General features: G+C 33.2%; 2 protein-coding genes and 1 pseudogene across 2 annotated transcripts; 1 reads left to right on the forward strand and 2 right to left on the reverse strand.

Moving 5' to 3' along the window:
* Positions 1-3407: 3407 nt before the first annotated feature.
* LOC128178090 (proton-coupled folate transporter-like) lies at positions 3408-7062 on the reverse strand. Its single transcript, XM_052845100.1, has 4 exons — positions 5964-7062; positions 5716-5799; positions 4365-4521; positions 3408-4111 (listed from the first exon to the last, which is right to left on the reverse strand). The coding sequence occupies exons 1-4, from the start codon at positions 7060-7062 to the stop codon at positions 4051-4053; spliced, it is 1401 nt and encodes a 466-aa protein (XP_052701060.1). The 3' UTR covers positions 3408-4050.
* A 3005-nt stretch (positions 7063-10067) lies between these two features.
* LOC128178823 (solute carrier family 46 member 3-like) lies at positions 10068-15352 on the reverse strand (annotated as a pseudogene).
* A 6654-nt stretch (positions 15353-22006) lies between these two features.
* On the forward strand, positions 22007-24945 carry LOC128176771 (cdc42 homolog). The gene is made up of 3 exons (XM_052843302.1): positions 22007-22469; positions 22993-23051; positions 24193-24945. The coding sequence occupies exons 1-3, from the start codon at positions 22331-22333 to the stop codon at positions 24586-24588; spliced, it is 594 nt and encodes a 197-aa protein (XP_052699262.1). The 5' UTR covers positions 22007-22330; the 3' UTR covers positions 24589-24945.
* The last annotated feature ends 1111 nt before the right edge of the window (positions 24946-26056 follow it).

Here is a 26056-nt window from a genome sequence, read left to right on the forward strand (position 1 = left end):
ATAGTCAGGGGCAAGTAAAGTGACGATATCAGTAGTGAATTGCCTGAAAATTCTAATGGTACGAATTGTTTTCCCAGAATTTGTGTAGGAATAATTTTAATTAGTCCAAAACTATCGCATTTTTTGTGCGCCTTAAATTGCAGTTTTTTACTATGGGAGGCACTGTAGCTCCCAGGTCGTCCATCCAAATTTTTTCAGACCGGGAGCTGCAGACCTGCAGGAAAAGAAACTAAAGTGCCAGAAAAATGGAATTAATAGGGACGCTTTTCTGCATTAAAAACCAACCAGTTTTTTATTTTATCGAAAAAAATTAAACAAGGAAGCAACACAGTTGTTTTACTTTACAGGATTGGACTGATGTACGAATTTCTAACAAAATGCAAAGAATCTTAAAATAATGTCACGGACTACCTTAACTTATTTGTTTGTCCGTTCTGTTATTATCATATTTCCAAAAATATCAGTATTTGGTTACATCGTTAACCGACCTTTACTTGATTTTATCTCACCTATGACATTACATTTTGATAACCCCGAACTTAAAACAATGGAACAAACCGTAAGCTGAAGGCATGTACCGTTTAAATAACCTATTTTCTTTTGGGATATGTTCTTACTTTTTCTTGAAAGGTTATATGTTTTATATAATGAAAATGGTTGAGGGACCTTATAATGTTGCCGATATCTCGAATAATCGCGATCTATTAGTTTTCGATAATAATATACATATCCGTATCTTTGTTACACGCCAAAATCTAAGTGCACTCAATTGTAAAAAACCAAATCGCTCTATTGATCCATTCTTATTCTATATTCATGTTTGTATTGAATTGTTGATTTGTATGTCCAAAACATTTTTTATAGAAAGAAGGTATTCAAGAATATAAAATGCTTTTGCGATTAGCTGTGTCAAAAGGTAACTAAAATAATGCACATACTATGATTTGTTTTGGTGGAAAAATAATAACCAACACGTCTTTGTGTTTTTAAATTCAATTTATATTGTTTATGATATTAAAAGAATATATCGATTTCTATGGAACGCCATCGCTGCCTTCAGGTTTGGTACGTCATAATACATGGTGAGATTCATAAAATAAAGGGTCGTTTCTGTGTGTTAAATGGTCACCAGCCTTTGTTATATGGTGAAAAGTATATAACGTATGGTGGGTAACTCATATTTATAAGGTTGCAAACGCACGTTAAATGGTGGTTTTAATGACATAGCTGTTGCTTTATTTATATTTTACGGTTAGAATGATGAAACAATGAGTCATAGCGTAAAACCAATTGGTCACCATTACATTCATATGGTGTTCTAGTATATCAGTTGGTCAGTATAGTATGTTAAATGGTTGCCACTCCTTGTTATTGAGTGAAAATCATATAATATATGGTTGGTTACACGCTCCCATGATGGCCAAGAGAGAGGAGAGAGAGAGAAAGAGAAACAAATATTTTGTATCTGATCATTTACAGGCATTTTTAAAATGGTTGTCTTGATATTTTAATTTTAGAATGAATTCCAGAAAATTTGCGTTTATTTGGGAGTGTTTTGCCATCAACACGTGCACTTAATTAAATGTTTTACTTCTGGGTTTTTTCTTCTGAATGAATTCCATTGAAAAAAATTGTGTGAATATTCAAATAAAAAGTTGTAAAATCATACTTTAATATTTGAGTAGTTGACTTTTTTCTTATTTTCACAATTTATAAGAGTTTTCCTAGCGCGATTGTTTGACTTTGAAAGAAAGGATATAAATTATTGATTTAGTTTTAATCACGATGCATACTAGTATTTGACAAATCAAAAACACGTGCACTGTTTCCATTATTAGATCGACAGTATAAAGATTTATTCTGCATTACAAAACATGTATATTATTTCTGTATTCAATAATCTCGATTACTTGATTATACATTTTATTTCCGCTGTCAGCGATAATCGTAGTGCCGAATTTAGAATGTGTTTATTTATCTCAACGACACAACGGTCACTCTGGACAACAAAATTTAGGGTCAGTTTTATGAATTAATTCGTATAAATATGCCAAAAACGATTTGGTCCCTGCACATTATATACGCGTCTTTTTCAGACAACCTCTTCTTCGCTCCCTCACACACATATTATCAACATGATCTAAGTAAGTTCGATCTTTTTTAATCTGCACCTTTGTGTGTGAACATCCTTTGTCTCTAAATATGACCAGGAAAATCTTTCACAGCAAAAAGAAAATTCAATGATCAAACTTTTAATGCTAAGGTCAATTTCATTATCGATGCATTCTGAGAATTTTAAGATGTTGCATTCTGCGATGTAGAGTTCCTTTATGAGATATTTCATAAACTTAAGCCTTCGTCGAAGAACTTTATTCAAAAGGTAAATTTCAAAACTTTAAATGCAGGCGGTCCATTAAATTTGCTTACTTTATGTCAAAACGAACACATTAATGCTGGGACAATAAAAACGATATTAGGGGAGATATACTGCATGCGATGTATAATTGTCTGCGACACTGATTGAATTAAGATTTACAAGCATTCTCCATTCCAGACTTCTCTGAAACAAAGTGAAATCAGCGGGGGCATTTTAATATTTCGTTTGTTCAAAGTGCTTTTCACAAATAATATTTACATTTACAGAGTATGATTCCTTTTATTTCTTATTATCATTCATAGTTCTGTAGAAAGTGACAGAACTGAAATCTACACGCGCTCCGTTTATCGATTGGTCGAAACCTACAGCGACCTAAGAATAAGAACAGACTGCACGAAACGTTCATGAGTCAGACTCAAATTCCTTCTGCTGTCCTTTTGCCAACGTACTGATATTCAATGAAAGTAATTTTACTGACATTTTACTTTTAATAGATTATTTTGTGATAAGAAAGATGTAAAAATAAATAATGCAGGTTATATATTTTTCTGCAGTGTCGCCACCTTCATATCCCGCATGAATTACCCAAGAATTCATTCTTTTGTTCAATTGACAGCAGTTGAAAAGTGATTAATATATTGCCACATTATAATTGTAAAGTTTACCATTAGTCGTTTTATCGGCACCATAAAATACCCAATATATATGCGCGAAGTTTAAGTTTTTTTGGCACGTTTAATAATGGAGTAATTTCAACTACATGTAATTAATTACTATCGGCCACTGATTTTTATGAATTGTGTGTAGTTAGTTTTGGTTTGAAAATATTTTATTGTAGATAATATATAGATATAATGTACAAAGGATTCGAACACAAGTTCCTAAAACTTACTTAGTTCTCAACCTACAAAAATTTACAATTGTCAGAAAACATGATATATGTACTATATAAATATTTACATTTTCTATTGCATTTGCCTGTGACAACACTACGTATCAATTTTGTACATACTATATAACTCATACCTTCAAATGACGCCAAATTGAGGCGCCAGCGGGGTTTGTTTATTAAATTACATTTAAAAACTTAATCGTATGATGGCTTAAAATTATATAAAGATAAGTAATAAGGAATCATTCTCTGAATATTATGAGGTGATAATTTCGGTCGGGCGTAATCAGATCTAATAAAGCCCAAGGGACTTATTCCTTAAATAAAAATGGTAAAGAACAAACATATGAAAAAATATATTTACTTATATAAATCTGCGAGAATTGGTTATAAAATTCGGCACAGCAGTAAAAATTCTTAGTGTAGTCAGTATATGGATAGTTCAACATTTTAATTTAAGTGTTGAATTGGTGAACTATATAACAAATACACAATAAATCCAGTACATAGACTTCATAAAATAACGTTTACACTAAATGCTATACCAAATGCACTATTTGCAATGGGACAATAATAAATGGTTTCATGTATTGATCCATTACTGTCTCTTTTCACCATAATATATTTCACCATTTTTTTTTATACAGCATCTATTCTACTACATTGTCCGGATATTTTGTATGACTCTATTAAGCTGATGTTTTAATTGCTAATGTTGCTTAGGTAAACAATCGACAATAGACCATGGGCCTCTTGTTGTTTTATCTTTTACGGCTCTTGTTTATTCTATAGCTATATAATCTTTTCTGTTGTGATTCTTTTTATCATTCTTTATGAAAGCCCTAAAAGAAAGAAAGAGAATATAATTATTTTATAGCTTATTGTTCAGATGTAAATCATTTCTTGTTGAAATCAAATACAGAGGATAAAGGAATTCATCGAAAAATAGGATGAACAACAAAACTACATAACAACAGAAATGTCAATCATTGAAGTGATTTTTCATAGAATTGCTTGATCTCAAAAAATAATCTCCTATAAATTGCGAAATAAAGTCGTTGCATGTAAATGTTGGTTTTCAGTATTAGTACTTACAACAGAAGAAAAGCTGACAAGACCAAAAATCCAGTTAATACAAAATAGGCTGTCCCCCGGTAGAGAGCCACAGTTTCCGAGTAGATGGCGCCGCCTATGACACTACTTGACAGGTTACATATGTTCTCCGCAACAGCGATACTTCCAAAAAGGACACCTGTAAAAAGACAGCAGTGCTAACAAAAAGGACACCTGTAAAAAGACAGCGATACTACACTACCAAAAAGAACACCTGTAAAAAGACAGCAATACTAAAAAAATTGACACCTGTAAAAATACAGCGATACTTCCAAAAAGGACACCTGTAAAAGACAGCAATCTCACCAAAAAGGACACCTATAAAAAGACAGCGATACTTCTAAACAAGAGAACTGTAAAATGACAGCAATACGACCAAAAAGGACACCACAGCGATCCCACCAAAAAGGACATCTATAACAGGACAGCTATACTTCTAAATAGGAGACCTGTACAAAGACAGCGATCCTGTCAAAAATGACACCTGTAAGAAGACAGCGATACTTCCCTATAAAAGGAAAGCAGTATTAACAAAAACAAACACATGTAAACCAATAGCATTAATATCCGAAAAGACACCTTTAAAAAGTACCCTGTAAAAACACAAAAAGTACTTTGTAAAAAGTCAAAAACTACCCAGCAAGAATACAGCAGCACTTACAAAAAGAACACATGTAAAAGGACAACGATTAATACAAAAAACAATCAAATGTAAAAGACACAAAAATATCTGATCATGTTTAGTATCAACTTCAGTTTGATAATATCTTTCATTTTTTGATCTTTTTAAGTACTACAAACTTGGTAAACTGCATGCAAATGCTCAAAATTGATTTGATAAACATTTTGTACCGCTGTCGTTACATAAATCATAAAAAAATTCACACAGATAATTTCCAAAGGTCATGCTTTGTAACAGCGTTGGTCTAAATGTTATTTCGAATACAATATAAAATATTCAACGAATTGCTACTTAAAAAGAGAAAAGCTTAATATACATATATATTTTGTGTGCTTTTATAAAAGTTATTTAATAATACTTGAAACAAGTTGAAATAGTGTTTTCATTTACCAAGCAAGCCATATATATTTGTTTTAATCTTAATTTTGTACCAATTGTATGTCGAATTTTTAATTTGTGCCAGTCACTTTTTCCGAATTTTAAAGTTTCTTACAGAAAATATTACAGGATATAATTTCTACGTATTCAATATTTTGCAATTTGGAATAGATTGCAAAATAGCGAAAATAAGATATCCGCGAAAATTATCGGATACACGGTATTTTGTTTTTCTTAATTTTGTACAAATAATTTCTGAAAAGAGTAAAAAACCTTGCTTGTCTTGGGGCGTCATCTTAGACATAATGGCGCGAAGAATTGGAGGAACACACGATACAAAACATCCAACAGCAACAGCTGAAACAAACGATAGTGTATATATCACAATTTTGTCCTTCAAACATTAGTGGTTCTTTCAACTATTAACAAGTCTTGCAATAGTGTCTTGTGTCAAACGGAGTACCGCCATATCAGTTATCTAAAAAAATAATGCTATAGAATTGTTAAACGTTATACTCTACCTATATAGAGAAACGTTTCCGTTGGTGCTATTCCAAACAGTACAAACATAGCTATGTATGAAAGAACACCAATTAGAGCTATGAGTTCGTCCATCAGACATCTCTGCATTGGCCTCATTCCTAGTATAACAACAAGTTTAGAAAGACTTGTTTTTATGGTCTCAAATATGCTTATTTCCTTTGGACTAAAACAAAATGGAGGGCCAAGCAAATAGAACACTTCAAATGCAAATGCGCCGAATTTCGCACCCATTATGAAAAAGAAAGCTAATATTGCAGTTAAATATCTGAATCTTGTGGAACTCGGAGAGGAGGGATCATCTTTTGTGTAAAATTGAATCATGTCTTTTAAATTGCCAATACAGCTAAAATTCGATTTCCTTCTTTGTGCTTTTGATACTGTCTCTGGAATAAAGCATATTATCATAATTGAAAGTCCAGCACTGCCACACGACACAGCCATTGAGTACTCATAGCCAATTTCAGTGACAATATATCCAGACACAAATGTCCCAAGGGAAAAACCAGTTCCTAAAACAACGCTTAAGAGAGTCATCAGAAAAGACCTGTGTTTTCCTGCATTCGTAATATCAGCAACAATGGCAAAAGCGATCGCAATTACGGTAATCCAACCTCCGCTTCCTCCTTCAATCAAAGTAAAAGGAGCAAACAAGTAGATATTCCATTCCATTACCATAGCTAGAGTCATTAAAAGCTGCTTGGTAAACAAACCAATGGCTCCAATGAACAGAAACGGTTTTCTTCCCAAAGAATCACTCAGAGACGAGAACATCAAGCTTGAGAAGACAAGTGGTACTCCTTGTGCCAAGTTGATGTAAACTCCCCATCTCGCCACCACTTGTTGCACAACCTGTTCGTCTTTGTAAGCTTGTGAGGATGTGTTGGTTTCACATGGAGATTCTTCACTACTGCTTGTATTAGATATGTTTGGAAACAGTTGTTTCTGAAATGTTTTATGACCATATTCATAAGCAGTGTAAATACAGTGGACATATGATTCAAATAAAAAGAAAAGAGAAGCACAAACTGGAATGAAAACTGGTATAAAACTCCCGCGAATTTCATCGTGTCGTTTCATCGTGGACTAAAACGTAACTGGAAAACAGGTGACAAGTTGGTCACGAGATATGTTGGACAAAGACATTTACCCAATCATGTGTCCTCTTATCGTAAATAGCGGGACTAAAAAGCGAGATAAGAACAAGAATAGTTTATACATACTAATTTGTCTAATTTAGATACGAATAATTTTGAAAGAATTTTTACCATATTGCATGACACACAGTTTGTTTAGACAGCCAAAAAAAAATTGTGTGCAAAAAATTGAGCTCGCCTGTTTAATGAGTTGAACCCTTTAAGGCTTATATGAATTTTTCAAATCAATCTCTTTAATTTATGGAACAAGTTATCCTAAAATGAAATATAATCAATATAAAAAGCATTATAAACTAAATATTCGAAGACTAATAAAACATTGAGGATAGTGAACTACATGTATGCCAAGTGTTAGTTTTTGTAAGAATAATTATGCTGAAAATGCGAGGATATATTTTAAATCAAAATATTTATAACACAGGGCAAATAAAAAACAGCACGATTTTAAAGTAGGATTCTTTTTAATTATAAAAGTAAATAATTAGCTAATAATATAGACACTATAGGTAAAAGAAAAATGTGTATTTAATAATGTGTCATAAAATGAAGAATAACACTGTATTGCAGGTAAATATTGCGGATGGAAAAGATTTCTTTGTCCTTTATTTGCAGTAAAATATGATTGTTTGAATTCGTTTTTTAATGTTTATAAAATCATTTTATTTCGGTTGAACGTAGGTGAATTAGAATATTTTTTCTTTTGTGGAAACACCACTAGTAGTTAGAGTTGGAGTTTAAAGAGTTTGAATGGTATTCGTTCTGGCGTTCAAATTTTGCGTAAGATGTACGTTTAGTTTATAAGTATTAATTCAGTAGTTGATAGTAAGTATATCATGCTATACCATGATTTGTTCTTGACAAGCTGCTTGTCAGATTGAAGACTTCAGAATTGCTTAAGGGTATAGGTGTGTTTGATGTTAAGATTGTACTGGTTAATGCCTTTCTACACTACTGAACGCAAATGCAAAAATAAATAAATTATTGTTTTGTTATCTGTAGTTTATTTAAGTGTGTCCAAATGAAATCATACTGTCGTCAAACAACTGTGAACATATTTGCCATGGGTAGCTGGTTGTCTAATTTTGAATCTGAACCCGATAATTTGATGTAATACTGACCCTAACACACTTTTTGTTTTGTCTTTTCTTTAATGATCATTTTAGGAATATAATTAATGTATTTTTTAGCATCGTTCAACCACTTAAGATAAGAGTAACGTAATCTACACAACAAACTTAACAATGCATGTTCCTGATATTGTATCACACTTCAACCGCCTGAAATGTTGGTACAGTAATAATGTTCTATAATTAAGGTCATTAAGGTCATAACATGTAAGGTCATGCTATAATATAGATTTGATATAAACATCTACACACATCCAATTAAATGGAAAAACGATTTATGAAACGGTCTTTTACTCATATATATTAAACTGATAAAGCTGACATGAATTCATAATTGAAAACAAACAACTTGCAACTAGATTCAAGTGAAACAGATTTTGTCGGAACTAGAAGATATTATATAAAAGACGACAAAATTTTATTTTATACCGTTTGTTTAAGTGGCGTTGTTTTGGACGGAAGGAAAATACAGTGAATGTTGAGCTAATTCCCTAGTAATCGCCCGATACGGAAAATACCCCAAACAGTACAAATCCGGCGGTCATAATTCAAAGTTCCTTCAACCCAAAAATCATGTTTACGTTGGGCCAAGGTTGTGTAATAGTTAATCCGTTTGCGTTGGGCACAGAGCCGTTGGGGTTGTTTATTTCTAAATGCATGAATTATAGTTTTTAGTAATATGTTTAAAAAAAAAATGAAATAAAAGAAACAACAACCAATATGGTGTATTTGGTAGAGAAAAAGACAAGTTATCCGAATCCGAATTATCTGGCATATTAAGCTGCCTTACTTTTCGTGTATATCAAATACGGTTTTCGTTCATGCAGTAAGCATTTCTTATTATATTGTTGACATCGACACTACATCAAACATAGTAAAAAAAACTTTAATAATACGAATTAATTCTTTTGTCAGTTTCTACAAAAACATTCCGTTTTCGGAAGTCCATTTTGTCACTGTCTTATCTACTAGAGTGTATGGTTTGCTATAATATGCACTGCAATATGGCATTGGAAAACACTCTATGATCGAAAATTGTTTTAAAGTATATCCCTGGATTTCAGTCAGTTTAGTTTCGTCTTTTATTGGATAATCAGTCCTCTACACTCCCTTACCAGTGTAGTGATTATCATATTTTCTTTAAAATGTGTTTTTTCACAAATCTATCTGTCTAATGCAATTTCTTCGGGTGAATGCGATGAAGCATGAATAGTGCTTTCAGCCTTATATACATGTAGGGGTGTGTAGCGATGAGAGTAAGTATAGAAATAGTCGGAGAAAAAGGGATATAATGCGTATTAAGATCAACAAATTTTTCATTTTCAAACAAGATTATGGGGTTTTCCCCCATAAAATTGGAAATTATATTAAAATTAAAGAATTACTCAGTAATAGTCTTTAACATTTTTTTTCATGCTTTTCAATTCGTGGCATAGTAAGTTACACAAGGCGGTTTATTAACGGTGGTGTTTTTGACTCAGATCTAGTGGGGTGTTTCAAAGATATTCGAGATAGAATAGAGACAACTTTTACAGGAACATATAATTTTGGTAGTTTGTGTGAGAAAGAAGTCTATGTTTAACTATCGTGTTTCATATCCAAAAGATACTAATGATAGATCAATCATTTACCTAATACGTCATTTTAAAAATAATCATATTTGAATGTTTGAAGAGGTGAATCGATTTTTAGGAGAAAGGGATACATGTACAATAACCCTTTGCTTGAATTAGAGGAAAATGGAGCACATAAAATTACATGTAATTAATAAATGTTAAGAATGAAAAAAAGATGTTGCTTGTTTTTTTTTTATTGTATACTTGTATAATCGTTTTTGTACTTGTTCTTTCTAGAATCCTTTATCATAGCTCTGAAAGGGGAAAAAACAACATTGTTAACCACCAAACTATATTAGCTTTAAAGGGGCGTGATCACGATTTTGGTCAAATTCTATTTTTCTGTTATTATTTACAATGTTTTTTTTTTACAATGGGAATGCATTTCTAATGATGAAATGGAATATGAGTCAGTCGTTAAGTTATAAGCAAGATACAGGGCTCAGAATTATTTGTCATGTAAACAAGGCTCGTGTCCTGTTTTTGTTTACATAGGTACAATATAACAGTAAAAAATCTTTTTCAAGCTGATTTGTCTATCTTCGTATTCATTTTAAGCAAACTATAACAGCTCCTTTCGTTTAACACATTCATTTTATGTATAAAACTGGAAGTTTCACTTAAACAATCAAAATGTTAACTTTGTTTACATAGCAAAGAATTGTAAGGTCTCTAACTCGATTTTTACTCAACGAATGACGCTCAAATCTTGGTTACCTATTAAAAATGCCTTACTTAAGCATTGTAAACATTAAAATCAAAACGTTAATTTTTGACCAAAATCGTGACTATGCCCCTTTAAACAAATCCACACTTTGCAAAATCTGTTTCCCTTTGCAGGGTCAACCCAAAGGTCCAAAGGGAAAAATCAATTTTTTTTTCCCTTCTTTATGCAACCAAATATTTAGGTGTCCTGTCAAAATATTTTACTTTGAATTTAATTTATTCCTTCGATGTGTGGGGTGTCCTCTCCTGGGACGATCAACATTTGCAAGGGAAGGGATTTTTAAAAAGTCTAATGAATGTCAAAGTGACATACCTCTAAACTACAAAGGTCATTGTAAGAAATCTATGGGTTTTTTGCCAGAGATAGCTGTCAAGTTACATAATTTTGTAAAGTGTGGATTGGATAATATCTACAAATGATACAAACAAGTTTTAAAATATATATGCTTGAAAGAGCTTCATGTATACATGTAAAGTAAAATTGGGTGAATGTTTGGTAAAGAAAACGGATGCTCTTGATACCCTTATCGGTTAGAATGAAGTGATAAACTTAAACCCTAATGGTGTTAAATACCGGTTGTTACAAGGTTTCTATTTACCAATATACCCATTTATAATCTGATCATCCACATTTGTTTCTTCTATAAATGAATAAAAACGAAACAAATTGTCAAATGCATTTTCAGCTCGAAAGGATGTTCATCATTTAGTATGTTAACCGGTTGATAAATTATTATTAACTTTGCGAATGTGTTCTTTTGCAGATTACTTTACAGAATTGCTTGTCAGACCTGAATACTTGTAAAAATGAAAAATAAACCAGACACTTCATCATATCCATCATCAATCATTTCTTTCACTTTTTATGAAGGGATGGGTATTTAGCTGGTTAGTAAATAATTTACACATTTGATATCTTAAAAATGACTCTTTTCAAATGTCACTGCATTACACATTTCAACAAATAATGCTATATAAATTCTAGGCTGAAAACTTTTCCTGAGGTTTCATAAATTTTACATTCAACACTATTCGTTATTACCACTTCCATGAAAGAGGCGTGGTTAATGACCCTGGATTTTATTTGCACAAGATTAGCAGTGTCTGTCGAGCGCCATTTTTTTTTGATACGATACTGAAACATCGTTTTTCGCCCTGATTGTCTTGTCAAGTCCGATTACTATTTATTCAGCGCAATATATCAATCATTATATACTGTATGCAGATATTTATCGCGTTATCACTTGCAACACGTGAATTTTGAATAACTGTTGAAGTATGCTGCAAAGGGGCATTAGATATTCATTTGTGACATGTGAAATAAAAGAACCTTCTTATAACGTTTATAAAACCTCCCAGATTGAGAGTACTATTCTTATAAAACATGTTTATCAATACCGTAATATTTTCATTTCTGAAGGTATTTTTGAAAAGAATGAACATGTTTAAGAAACATGTAAAGTGAATACATATTTATATATATATACATCATATTACACCGCTATAATTTTCTAATACTTACAAAAGAAGAAAACCAGACATGACAACAAATCCAGTAAATATGAAAAAGGCCGTTCCTCGGTAGAGAGCCACGGTTTCCGAGTAGATGGCGCCACCTATGACCCCACTGCACAGATTACATATATTCTCCACAACGGCAATGCAACCAAACACAGCACCTGTTAATGTATTGACTTATTAATTTAATTATAATCTTAACTGTTTGTTTTACATCGTTTTGTTTATATATATCCATCTTGAAGTATTGAAATGAAATTTATTTATTTTTTTCTTCGAAGAATTATTCACACATATCTAAATTAGCCAAATCCAGAAGTATTTGCAATTCTGGACTTGTCCCTCTTAAGCAGATTGAGTAATATGCACTGAAGAAGGTAATATCTCTCATTAAATACCATAGACATGGTGATTATGTTCAATATGTTTATTAATAATCTTGTCTTTATTAAATGTTCTTAAAAATTGGAATACAATTTAATTTTCGCTAAATTAATGATTCAGAGGGGTTTATATAGCATTGGTCTCTTTGAAACTCGTTGTTATTCGAATTTACAATTTTGCTAAATCGATTACCATTGGCGATTTACCTGCATGAAGCAGTCTATACTTTTCTCCAAGCAAAGTCCTATTGTTTTATCTACAGACTCTAACAAAACCAATGGTAAGAAAACCCTACTTTAGTTGATAACAAGATAAATATTGTACTTTTAGCAGCAATAGATATGACAAATTTGATTATTAGTATTCTGTAAGATCTGATACTAGTACTAGGGAAATTATTGTATCTTTAATATCTTGAGACCGGAAGAGACGACATAAATTATGTGTAATTTAGATGTACAGTACAGAATGGACTTAAGGTAGTCCATCCTTAACTAAGGCGAATTCAACTTTGACTGATCTATACTACATTAAATACATATTTTAAAGTTATTATGGTGCTGACATTAGCCAAACTCGGGAGTAAGTATGTAGTCAATTAAATGAACTTTTTGCACTTAAAACCTTTTTAAGAATTGTCTGCCCTTTGAGAAAAAATTTAAAATTGTTTTCAAAAAATATGTATGGTAAATTATGAATTATTTTAGCATATTCGAAGAAGGGAAAATTTTTGCCACGAGAAATGAGAGCAAATTACTTGTACTAGAAACATATATTTAAAAATGCGTTTTTCCACCAAAAAATCAATGTTAACTTCAACATATGATAAATTTGTTAATATTCAAGTTTTTCTTAAATTTCAAAGGTGAATCTTTATTATTTAATAAACCTCTTAAAATCACACTTAGATTTAAGTGATCAAACTTTCAATCTATTAGTTATGAAACATGATCGTTATAGATGGACTACCTTAAGGAAGTTAAACTTTTAAAACATGGCATCATATGAAAACCACGCCCTTATCTTGCTTGATCATCATTTGAACTACCGGTAGGACCGGAGTCCACAAAAGTTTGCTTCTGTCTGTTTGATCATTTCTTGTATCGTCATAATATATTTCAAAGATTTTTGAGGTTATTCGCTGTGATGCTTAACACGGACATTTTTCATGAAGCCTGATTTCTACTTTTACAATAACACAAACTTTCCAGATGTTGATAATCATGGCATCACAATACCAAAAATTAATCTGATATTGATATCAATGGAATCATCCTAATTTATCCTTTAAATGCTTGCTAAAAACCTAAATCAAACCTAAGCTAAGAAATTCTTTGTTGTACCTTGCCTGTCTGGAGATGTCATCTTTGACATTATTGCGCGGAGGATTGGAACAGCACACATTCCAAAGCTTCCAACAGCAATGGCTGAAAATATATCTTTCATATTTTAAAAACTGTAAATTCCTTACTTTACTTTACGCAAGATCTAAATTCCGCGATTCCACTGTTTTGTAACAACTCGTGAAAATACAAAATAGCAATCAATAAATTGTTTTTTGATTTCCAATAGCTCAAAACTCTCTTTAAAAAAGCGAGATTTTAAAATCCTCTGGGTTGTTTCTCGCAATTTTTCGCAAATATTATTTTTGCGTTTAGCAAAGAATTTACAGTACTTAATTTAATGGCATATTTTTGAATGGGTCCTGACGATATTAGATATATTTCTGCTATATGTTTATAAAGGTTTAGAGTTTACCTATGTACAAATATATGTCAGAAGGTGCTATTCCATACAAAACCAGCAAGGCTACAGATGAAATTGTGCCAACAAGAGCAATGATTTCGTCCATCAGACATCGCTGCATTAACTTTATTCCAATTAAAATAACAATTTCGGAGAGAACAGCTCTTACAGTTTCAAAAACACTAATTTTCTCTGGACTGAGAATATCTCAAAGGCAACTGTACTAAGTTTTGCCATCATTAGAAAAAAGAAAGCTAATATGGCTGCTATAAACCTAAACCTTGTCGAGCTCGAAGAACTTGAATCATCTTTTATAAAGAGTCGAATAATTTCTTTCAGCTTTCCAACACAACTAAATGTTCTGTTCTTTCTTTGCGTTTTACATACTGTCTCTGGAATGAAGCATATTATCATGGTTGCGAGCCCAGCACTCCCACACGACACAGCCATTGAGAACTCATAACCAATTTCAGTGACAATGTAACCAGACACGAAAGTCCCGAGAGAAAACCCCATCCCGAATACAAAGCTTAACACAGCTATCAGAAAGGATCTTGATTTTCCTGCGGATGTTATATCTGCAATAATGGCCATTGAGATGGCGATTTCGATCACCCAACCTCCGCATATTCCGTCTATCAAAGCGAACGTGGCAAACAAATAGATATTCCATTCAAAAACCATAGCCAAAGTCATTAAAAATTGTCTAGTTAACACACCAATGGCCCCGAGGAAGAGAAATGGTTTTCTTCCCATGGAATCACTCAGTGAAGAAAACAACAAGCTGGAGAAGAGAAGTGGTAATCCTTCTGCTGATGTAAACTCCCCATCTAGACACTACTTCTTGCACAGTCTGTTCGTCTTGGTAAGCTTGTGAGGATGTGTTACTATCACAAAAAGATCCTTCGCTAGTGTTTTCGATAGATCTGTTCGGTAAAAGTTGATTCTGAAATGTGCTATATCCATACTCATTTGTTGTGTATAAACCGTTTACATAGGCTGTAAGTAAAAAGAAGTTAGAAGCACAAACAGGAATTAGAACTAGGAGATAATTCTGCCGAGTTTTATCGCTACCCTTCATTGTAAATCATAAGGTGGTTTGATTACAGGTGATCGGTATGTATTGTTTATGATTGTGGTGTGTGGAAAATTTATACCCTATTAGAGGTATTCAATCCTTTATCAGAAGTCACATGACTAAATGATATCCGTATACGATGACAGTATGGATGTAGACGTATTCACAGTATATTCAATGGCAGATCCCAATCGGTCATCAGAATTTAAACTGAATGTTTATAGTCCATGATGAAATCAATAAAAAAAAACCGTCGTACTTACTTGCAGGTAAAAATCATTTTTTTAAGCTACATTTTTCGGCCTCTAGACATTGTTTTAGTGATATATTTATAGGTTTATTAACAGTTCCTTTATCGATTCCTTAAACCGCAAAAGGAGAAAAATAAAAATAAAAATTGATATTTCACGTGTTTTTCTACAGTGTAATAGAACCTTGTGACACATGAAGAGTCGCTAAAGATGTTTAAGAAATTTGATTGCTTCTGCTTCGAAGAGGTGAAAAAGGTATACAGCAAGTATATTTTTCAAATAAATAATAAAAAGGTTCAAAAGAGATTCAAGTGACCGCAAAATGGAATCAATAGAGACCCTTTTCTGGATTCAAGAGCAACACGAGTGTTTTACTCTAGAGGATCTGACTGATTTATTAATTTTTAACTAAGTGCGAAGAATCTTTAAATAATATCGCGGACTTGCGGCGTCTACCTTAACTTGTTTGTTCGTTCGTTTCTGTTATTATTTTATTTAAAAAAAAACCATTTTTTGTTAATACCGACCGTTACTTGATTTTATCGCACTTGTGACATTACTTTTTGATAACCCCCACACTTTAAACAATGAAACAAACCGTAGGTTGAAGGCATACACTGATTATATAACCTACTTTTTGGGGATATGTACTTACTTTTTCTTGAAAGGTTATAGTATTATCAAATGAAGTTCGGTTCAATGAACTAAAATGATGCTGATATCTCGAATAATCGCGATCTATTAGTTTTTCGATAGGTTTCAAGATATGGTTGAATAAACATATCTGATTTTTTTTAAATCAAACAAACACTTTAAAAAATCTTGTATTTTTTACGAGGGGAAAATGTCAAGCAATTATACCATGAGACAAGGAGTTGGACAAGGCAGGGTTCTTTCCTTTTGGTTCTTTCTCTTAATGATAGATGGCCTCATTCTTGGGCTAGATCGTCTCAACATTGGTCCTCATATTTGCGATATACATGTTCCTTGTGTTATTCTCGCCGACGACACATCACTAATCTCAATTACTCAAACTACAATGCAAAAGCAACTAAATGTCGTAGTAGATAATGCGTCAAAATGACGGTTGAAATATAACCCTTTGAAGAGCTGCATTATTGCTAGCGCTCTCGAGCGCTAGCAACTACGTTAGTCTTTTTCACTGGAATACGCATGCTCGACTCCATAGTAGGGGATTCTGGGAATACTGTTCCACTGTAGATAAACTGCACCATTTGAATTTCGTTTTATCACCTTCACATGAAGTTTTGTTTTATTGTAAATGTCAAAAAGTAACAGTAGCTTAGGTCTTATAATGCAAAGTTATTTTCAATATTATGATAAAAAGGTAGCTTTGTCTTAAATTTTTTCAAGCTCGGAAAACAACTTCTGATATGTTTTCCGAGCTTGCCGGAAAGGCCCGAGAAGATACAATTGCTAAAACAGTACCAATGGTTCTTGAAAATGTTTACGTTGAAATTGAAATTACAGTAGATACATAATGTTTAAGACACAATCAATGAGCTATGCCGTTACCGATGTGAAGCCCTATCTAGATCTCATCACAATTCTTAATTGAGACCCCGCTCCAGCACAATTCCGGTACACCACTGTGCCTTCATATTGTTAATTAATCGATTCAGAAATTTAAACCAATATTCTAGAAATCTGCTTCTTTGTTTTACGATGGCTACAGCGCTAGCTAACCAATCTTTTTAAAAGATAAGCTTGTATACTTTACGTCCAAACGCAACCATAGAAAACCTGCCACTGAAAACATCTTCCTCTTAGGGAACAGATTTCACAGACGAAAACATCTACGCCGGGGTGGCAATTACTAACAAACTCTCATGTGAAAGTGCCATTTCGCGTTTATGCTGTAAAGGGCGAAAAATAATGAACTCTCTTATAAACATAGGAGTGCACAAGCATGGCATAAACCCAATCATGAGCTGCAAAATGTGGAAAACTGTTGTTGCACCAGCAGTCCTTTATGGCTGTGAACTAAGGACAGATATATCTAAAAAAAAAAAAAAAAACTTTGGAAAACCTTGAAATCTTACAAAGATTTGCTGCACGCATGATTTAAGGTTTTGATCGGCAATCTCCCTCTGTGTGCACTATTTACTCACTAGGTCTTATTAAAATGGAAAAGATGGTTCAAAAACTTCAAATACTTTTCTGGAATCGGCTCTGCAGATCTAACTACTCGTTGTTTTTCAAAAATTTGTTTATTGCAAGATTGTGTACATACTCGGTAGGCACGCCCCAAAAGAAACGTTAATTGTATCTATAGAACCATGAAAAACTATAAAATTGATTTCTTCTTTAATGATTATCTCTGTAACAGGGAAACACCTTCAAAGCGAAGTTGGAATTAATACATCGACACTCCCATTCGTAATTCTTCTCAGGACGAATGGAAAGAATCTTTGAAAAGTCTACCAGAACTTAACCGCTTTGCCGAAGTGCATAAATTTATTGAACCTCATCCACTCTGTTCATTGAGCCTTCAGCATCCGGAATACACCTGGAAATTATTTGAATTATTCAGCTGTTCTTTTACATATGAAACAGAGGAAGTGTCGTGTAAGCTCTGTAAAAGAAAAGTCAACGATATAGAGGAGCATTTTATTCTAGACTGTCCTGTCCTATATAAAAGTAGCGAGTATCTTATGCATCTTATTGTAAATTCGTTGACTGTAAATTCATATGTCAAGTTGACATACAACTCGGACAGCGTAATAGCTGGTACTATTCTCGGATCGAAGGAGGATGGCGTCATTCCAGAGTGGGCAAACTATATGCTTTCAGTTTCGGAAGGTATCACAGTGATGATAAAGGATATGCGAGCAATCTTGTAACGTTATTCTGTTAAAATATGTGCGATTCAAAATGAACATTCCATGATATTTGAAAACTGATTGTGTTCTGTATATAAGTAATTGTGTATATGTGTTCGTGATAATTTTATGCTTGAACTAACAGCATTATTTATTGTAAACACATTGCACCAAGCACTTGTTTGATGGATTTAATCTCTAACTTATAGAGGAAATAAAGAATGTCTGTCTGTCTGTCTGTAAAACAATTTTAAAAATGGTAGAAACGATTTTAAAAAATCGTACAAACCAAATTTTAAATCGTACAAACGATTTTCTAAATCGTACAAACGAATTAAAAATCGTTCCAATAATTTTCCAAATCGTACAAACGAATTAAAAAATTGTTCAAAACGATTTAACAAATCGTACAAAACGATTTTCTAAACCTTACAAACGATTTAAAAAATCGTTCAAACAAATTTCTAAATCAAAGAAACGGATTTTCAAATCGTACAATCTATTTTCTATATGGTACAAACGAATTTCTAAATTGTACAAACAAATATCTAAATCGTACAAACGAATTTCTGAATCGTACAAACGTTTTTCTAAATCCATCTAAAGATTTGAAAAATCTTTCTCACGATTTTTTTTAAAAATCGTGTTAACAATTTAAAAAATCCTTCTTACAATTTAAAATAAGACGTATAAACGAGTTTATTTAATCTTTTCTGCCAAATTGAATTGGTACTAATACGCCATCGTAAAAACCTGTGTTTATGTTTTTTGTTTCATTTGCAATTCACATTATTTTAAACGATAAATCAAACCATCTAGTGTGTGCTTCCATATATGCTTAATATCATACTAGGCAGAGTAATTTGGATAAGGATTAGTTACATTTCTTTTCTGATACATTTTCTGAATAGATCACCATACTAAATAGGTAACAGAAAGGTGTCCGATGCTCCAAATATAATAGTCTGAAGAAAATATTGGGGGGGGGGGGGCATAAAAGCAAACCTAAATCTTGTTATACTGTAATCCAAGTGTGTCACAAAAAGCCGTATAGCAATGAACTATACCCATTTATTTAGTACACTATTTTTGACCTTGGCGCAAACATCTTCTCTTCTTGCAAAAAGTGTTCAGTGTAAAAATTATTTTCCGTTGGCTCCAATCAACATGTTAATATGTCTCAAAAGTTACGTAGAAAATGGATCGAAAACTGGATCAAAAAACGCCATATTACCTGAAACAAAAACCAAACTCCTATCATGTCTTTAAAAATCCTTTTTTTTCTTTTTTGCCAAACGTCGATTTTATCCTTCAAGTTGACGTCATCGACAACATATAAACCATAGGGCATTGTGTACTTTTATTGTTGTTTATAATTTCTTTTTTAACTGTTAGATACATGTAATCTAGAACTCTTGATTTAATGCTGATGTCACAAAGAATTTTGACTCGGGTAGAAAATTGGTACAACTACCTTCTACATGTAACATATTTAAGTGAAGTTTGAAAGTGAATTGACAATAATTGTAATATAGATGTAAACAAACTTTGATAACAACTTATCATTTTAACAAAGCCACATGTATTTCATTTGCCGTTTAAGGAATTGTAGCATTTGAGAATTAAAATTGACTAATGCAGGCTGTATTAATAGGTACTTCTAATGTCAATGGCATAAAAGAGGATATACTTTCATTTAATTATAGTAACAACATTTACTCTAAATGAAACAATTTTTTTTATCAATAATCAATAATAAGTTCTTCAATTTCTCCAAGAGAAGACAACTCCTTACACAAGGTAAACTGCTAGATGGATAGGATAAAATATAGGGATAGTATGGATTAATCTGGTGTTCATATTTCTGACAACGAAAACATGTAGCATGGACAACTGCCAACAACTGATTTACTGAATCCCAGTGGTAAATTTCACCTGTCTCCGAAGGGAACACCTTCATTAAAAAATCGGTTTCAGCATATTTAGATTCATGTACATGTATTGCTTCGCGTCGGTTGACAATGGTTTTCTCGGGGTGTCAATTTCAACTGTTACCCTCCCAAACAGGCACTATATATATAATGTGTCCTAATTGCAAATACACTACCAATATCTATAAATGTTCATAAAAAACGAATAAGAATAGATAAATCCCCTCCTTCTTGATAAAAAATAGTTTCAAGAAATATTTTTTCAAAGTCATAAAAGTACTGCATAGTTAAGTAAATAAATAAAATTTAAAAAAAACTTCTTAAAGTTTAGTTAACATTTAAGAGTTTTCGTGAACATTGTTATAGAAGACTTCAAACACAGCCAACATAACTTATTTATTTAATACAGTCCTTTTGGTACATGTAAAGAGCGAAAAATAGAGTCCTCGTGGATTTTGAATAAAAAAGAAAGTTATCAAATAAAAAATATTTGATTCTTTTTCCTTGCATCAATTTATTCAAGATTGTATGAACCATTTTCATAGAAAATATGGAAAAATGAATAAACTGGACTGCTAAGACATTGTCTATATGTGTACACATGTTTAGATACTAGTATATTTTTCTTAAGTAACGAACAATATGATATTGCCATGTCAATTCCTATACGAATAATAGACACCTCCAAAACGTGTCAGAAAAATCAAGTGCCATTGATCAATGGAGGATACTTTATCGTGCCAGCACCTACAGAAAGGATTTGTTGATGGCCCTTGTAATTCACTTCGGTTGATTATTTATGAGGCATCATGCAAATGTACGATTTGGTAATACCAGTATGCTAGTCAGTACCTTTTCATACTTTGTTTAATTGTTTAAAGCATTTTTCTCGCCATCTGTTTCGGCCAATCGCTTAGCTCGGCACCGGAACTCGCGGTACACCTACAAAGTAAGAATGTTTGATATGACAACGAAGTGTTCAGACGGTGTGGTGTGGTGTCAAGCTATGAAAAATCCTAATGTCATTTATGTGGCAAATAATAACGATTCTTATAATATGAAGTAGGCGGGTAAGCTAGGCAGGTCATCACCACGAACATACATGTACTTTCACTTTAATATTAAATAGAATAGATGTAGGAAATTTTAGTTATGTTTTTAAGAATTTTCCGAAGGACCCTTAACATGTATATATACACTGACCCCGAAAAAATGATCCTGAATAAAATGATGAACAACTGTTAATGATACTTTGAGTTTAAGTTAATAATATTTGATCTTTTGTGTTCAGAACAATCAGTTATCAAGTGGGTGGTTTTAGTGGTTGAAAGACTCATTTATTGCTGGCTGATAAAAGAGCACATAAACGAGCACGTTCTATACGATAATATGATACATATTCAAATCAAAAGATAAGATACAGTTCTTTATCAATATTATTCGACATGTGCATATGAAAACCACAAATCTTGGGTTTTGTAAAGACTGCATAAAATATTTAGCTTAATGTACATATTTTGACAGTCATCGTTTACAAAATAAGAAAAAGTCAATACTATTACAAAATTAGCGCGTTATATGGACAGAGTTAACCGCAAAAATGATCATTAATAAGTGCAGACGATCAAATTCTCCAACTATTTAAGGAGCGATCCAGTCTTTCCTTAAGCAATACACATTGACCACCAAACACGCTTTGTTGAATTATTTAGTCACTCAGGCACTTCCTCTCGAGGCTTTGTTTATTTTCCACCTGTGGATTTTCTACATTCCTTGCGATATAGGTATAAAACATAGCGAGGGCGCGTTTCTGTACATCACGTGATATCTAGCTCGTCTGCTCGCGCGTGTTCAGATGTAAACAAAGGAAAACGTCAACAAAAAACGAAATGCTGCAATCTTAGGCTGACTTACAACATTTTCCATTTCGTGTATGTCTGAGTGGATGTCGAACTTTGAAGTGACAGAAAGATGGTCGTACTTCGTTCGGACTTCATTAAGTGTGTTGTGCTAGGGGATGACTCCGTGGGGAAAACAAGTCTACTAGTGAACTACGCTACAAATAGATTTCCTACTACGCACGTGCCCAGTGTTTTCGATAACTATGCAGGTAAATTTACCAAAGATAATAAATAAGTTTTCTATTTCCCCACTTTTTTGCGTTTGTTTTCAAACTAACTTTAAATATTTCATGCTTTTGCAATACAAAGCCCCCCCCCCCCCCCCCAAAAAAAAATATATATTGCGTACAGTTATGTGTATGTTTTCAAGATAAAATTGTTGCTGTTAAAGTTTTTCGTGGATCGATAAGAAATTTCCTTGAAGATTATGCACATTAAAAGTTTGATGAAAATTTCTCTCTTGCTGAGAACAGTCTCTGTTTGTTTTGATTTCATAGAGAGCAGAAAAATTGTAATTAACATATCAAGTCAGCTTTGCCAAAATAAATTAACTGTCTATAAATAAACTTTCTGTATGCAATCCTTTCCAGGTTTCCGACATTTTTGTGCATAATTATCAAACAGCTGTAGCATTAAAGTGATAATGGCGATCACTTCGCATTGTTCCACTCGAAATTGTCTTGATGGGAATTCGCATTGAACCGAAATGTACATTCAGATCTATTTTTACAGGAACATTAGAAATGTCAGGGAAAAAGTATCACTTGCAGCTTCTTGACACATTGGAAGAAGTGAGTAGATTTCTTAAACGTTCTCTTACGATGCTTGATTCCAGTTAAAGAGAAACTGCGTTTCATCAGTGGCTTAAGATATCTCGAATTTCATAGTTAGAGGGTACAACCTCAAGTGTTTTATGTTTAACATCATATACTGAACGCACTTTGATTTGCAATCGTTGAAATGTAAAACTCTGCTGTAGTTCATTCCTATCTTACATTCAAACAGTTTCTGTTAATTGCATAACTTCAATTTTTTCCAACATTTACAATCTTTTTCGGTTTTTTAACTAGCGCGTATAATTTTTCTAGATTTATAGTTATTTCTTAGAGAGTGACATTGTACTTATATAATTACTGACCGAATGCAGTGTAAACAAAATCGAGTTATGTAGGGTAAAATTTAAATGACTTTCATTTCTCGATGAAAGACATTCCGTAGTGATGAAGTGATTTTTATTAGCGGAAACTGACCATCCTAATTCGGGCGGATAATGAAGGGGCAATAAATTTGTCATGTAGGGCGGATTTATTCAAATACTCGTAAATGTCCACGTGTAAATGATTGCCATTCTAAAGACTGTTTCTTGTCTATTTTTGGTATTGCTTATCGAACTGATACTCCAATATATCATTACCCGGTTATGCAATGAACAAATAGTTTCAAGAACAGTGCCAATGTAGGGTGTGATAAAGTAGGAATGTTGGAAACGAATTTGCTGAAACCGACATTCTATTGAAAGTAACAACAACCTACAACAACCCATTCCATGTTATCTCTAGGATTGAACTTTGGTGGGATAACAGTTAGGGATTATCTAAACAACAAACAAGGTTACCTATATATGTAGTGATTATCGGAAAAGTTCGGGGGTGTCCAGGAAGAATGTCAATATTTGATGGGGTGGTGCAGTTGGTTTGTGGATTGAAGGTTTAAACAGACACGTCTACCGCGCTTTGCACGTGACGATTGGCAAACATGTGATCTACATGCTTTGACCCCATGAAATAATGCTTTACATATTTCTATGAAAGATCAGAATATGTTTTGCAACTTATAAGTAAAAAAGCATATACACACTTAAAAAAGAATAGGCATCTTGACTGATTTTAATTGTCTTCTGCTAGTTATTACTTGTCTTCTCCTTCGTTTTAGGACAAAGAACAAGATAACAGTACTCACATTCTGCCGGGAGCTGACATCGTTGTCGTCTGCTATTCTGTGGTCCAGCCTACTTCTTTTAGCAACGTAGAGTCAAAGTGGATACCGACTGTCCGGCGGTGTCTGGGGGAGGTCCCCATCATCCTGGTGGGAACCCAGACGGACCTCCGCCTAGACTGCTCTGTGCAAACTAGTTTACACCAGAATGGACTAAAATGCATCAGTTCTATCGAAGGTTTCCACATGGCTAGAAAAATAGGAGCCTCTCGATTTTTTGAGAGTTCGCCGGAACTAGAGAAGAGAATGAAGAGGGTGTTGAATAAAGCGATAGGGACGGTTCTCCACCCCAGAGATGGCCTCTCCGAGGCCCTGTCATGTGCCATTCTGTAGGGGGAAGCAACAATCACGTGATGCAGAACTCGATTTTGCTATGCACTGCAAATGCATAGAGAAAGTCTTATACTCAATAGTGCTTATTGCTCTGACTCATTTCTTGAACAACGATTATTGGATTCTTACATGACAATGCATTAGAATTTATTTGACTTTGGGCATTGTATATGATACTCAAACCCGCCACCAAACCCCACGCGACATTGTCCCTGTTCTGTTTTATCTTTTTGTTTGTATATATTATTGTTGATTTAATTTATTTTTGTTTGGTGCTTCGGAAACGATTTTGATTGTATCTATGCACAATATTGTTTCTGTTGTGTATTCACTGGAAATGAATTTTTAGAAACTCTAGCTGTTGGGTTTATTTTTTTATATTTTACATCTACCGAGTATAATTCCCTCAATTTAATTCGGAAACATAAAGTTATTCACAGCTCTGTAAAAATTGACAAGACTGATATCTTCACGCCCCGTTTACCGATTGGTCGAAACTTACAGCGACATAAGAAAAATCACGGACTGCACGAAATAATCATGATGATGGCAGACTCAATTCCCCATAGGAGTCGATTTGGCTGTTAAGCTAACGTACTGATGTACATTAACAGTACTTTAGTTAATTTTATATACTTTTTACAATCAGTTTATTAATTTGTTAGAAGAAATATGTAAATACATTGTATAAACAAAAATGCTTTCTTTAATGATTCATGCGGGATATTCATAAAGGTGGCGATCATTGCAGAAAAATTTACGTTACCCGCTAACGAGGGTTATGTATTTTTTCTGCAATGTCACCCACCTTCATACCTTGCACGAATCACCAAAGAAAGCATCTTATTGTTTAAATGAAATCTTGATTGGCTTTGATATGGTTTTTTGAAAGTTGATTACTTGTCGTTGACACAAAGCACACAGCTTAAATATCTCTTTCTCTCCCTCTCTCTCTCTCTCTCTCTCTCTCTCTCTCTCTCTCCAGATCTATCCATCCATCAATCTAAGGTCTTCTAAATAAAAATATTATGATAAGCAATGTGCGTTAATTTCTTATGCTATATTAAACGTCAGATATATTAAGAAAGAAGCGCGCAGACAGCGACTTTGTCCATTTCCTCATGACATAAACATACATATATACACGGGAGGGGTGTTGCATTTTTTACACTGTTTTACGGTGCTCTGTCTATGACCCAGTAGACCAAGGGGTCTGACACAGGCCAACAGGCGGACAGGGAATGCATCGCGGACTTTGAGTCGTCACTGGGTTTTTTTTTAATCTTAGAGTCATGGTTGTGTGCTACGTATGCGTTGATGACATATCAAAACCCACAAATCATGGCCGTATTGATAAAGGTTAATCTCCTACAGGTGTATTCAATGTACACAGGTATTCAATCGTCGCCTTCATGATCAAGTCCTACGAAAGATCACGGCTGAAATTAAAGAGGACTTATCATATGAC

Source organism: Crassostrea angulata, chromosome 3 (assembly GCF_025612915.1).
Source record: "Crassostrea angulata isolate pt1a10 chromosome 3, ASM2561291v2, whole genome shotgun sequence".
In the NCBI taxonomy this organism is placed as follows: domain Eukaryota; kingdom Metazoa; phylum Mollusca; class Bivalvia; order Ostreida; family Ostreidae; genus Magallana; species Magallana angulata.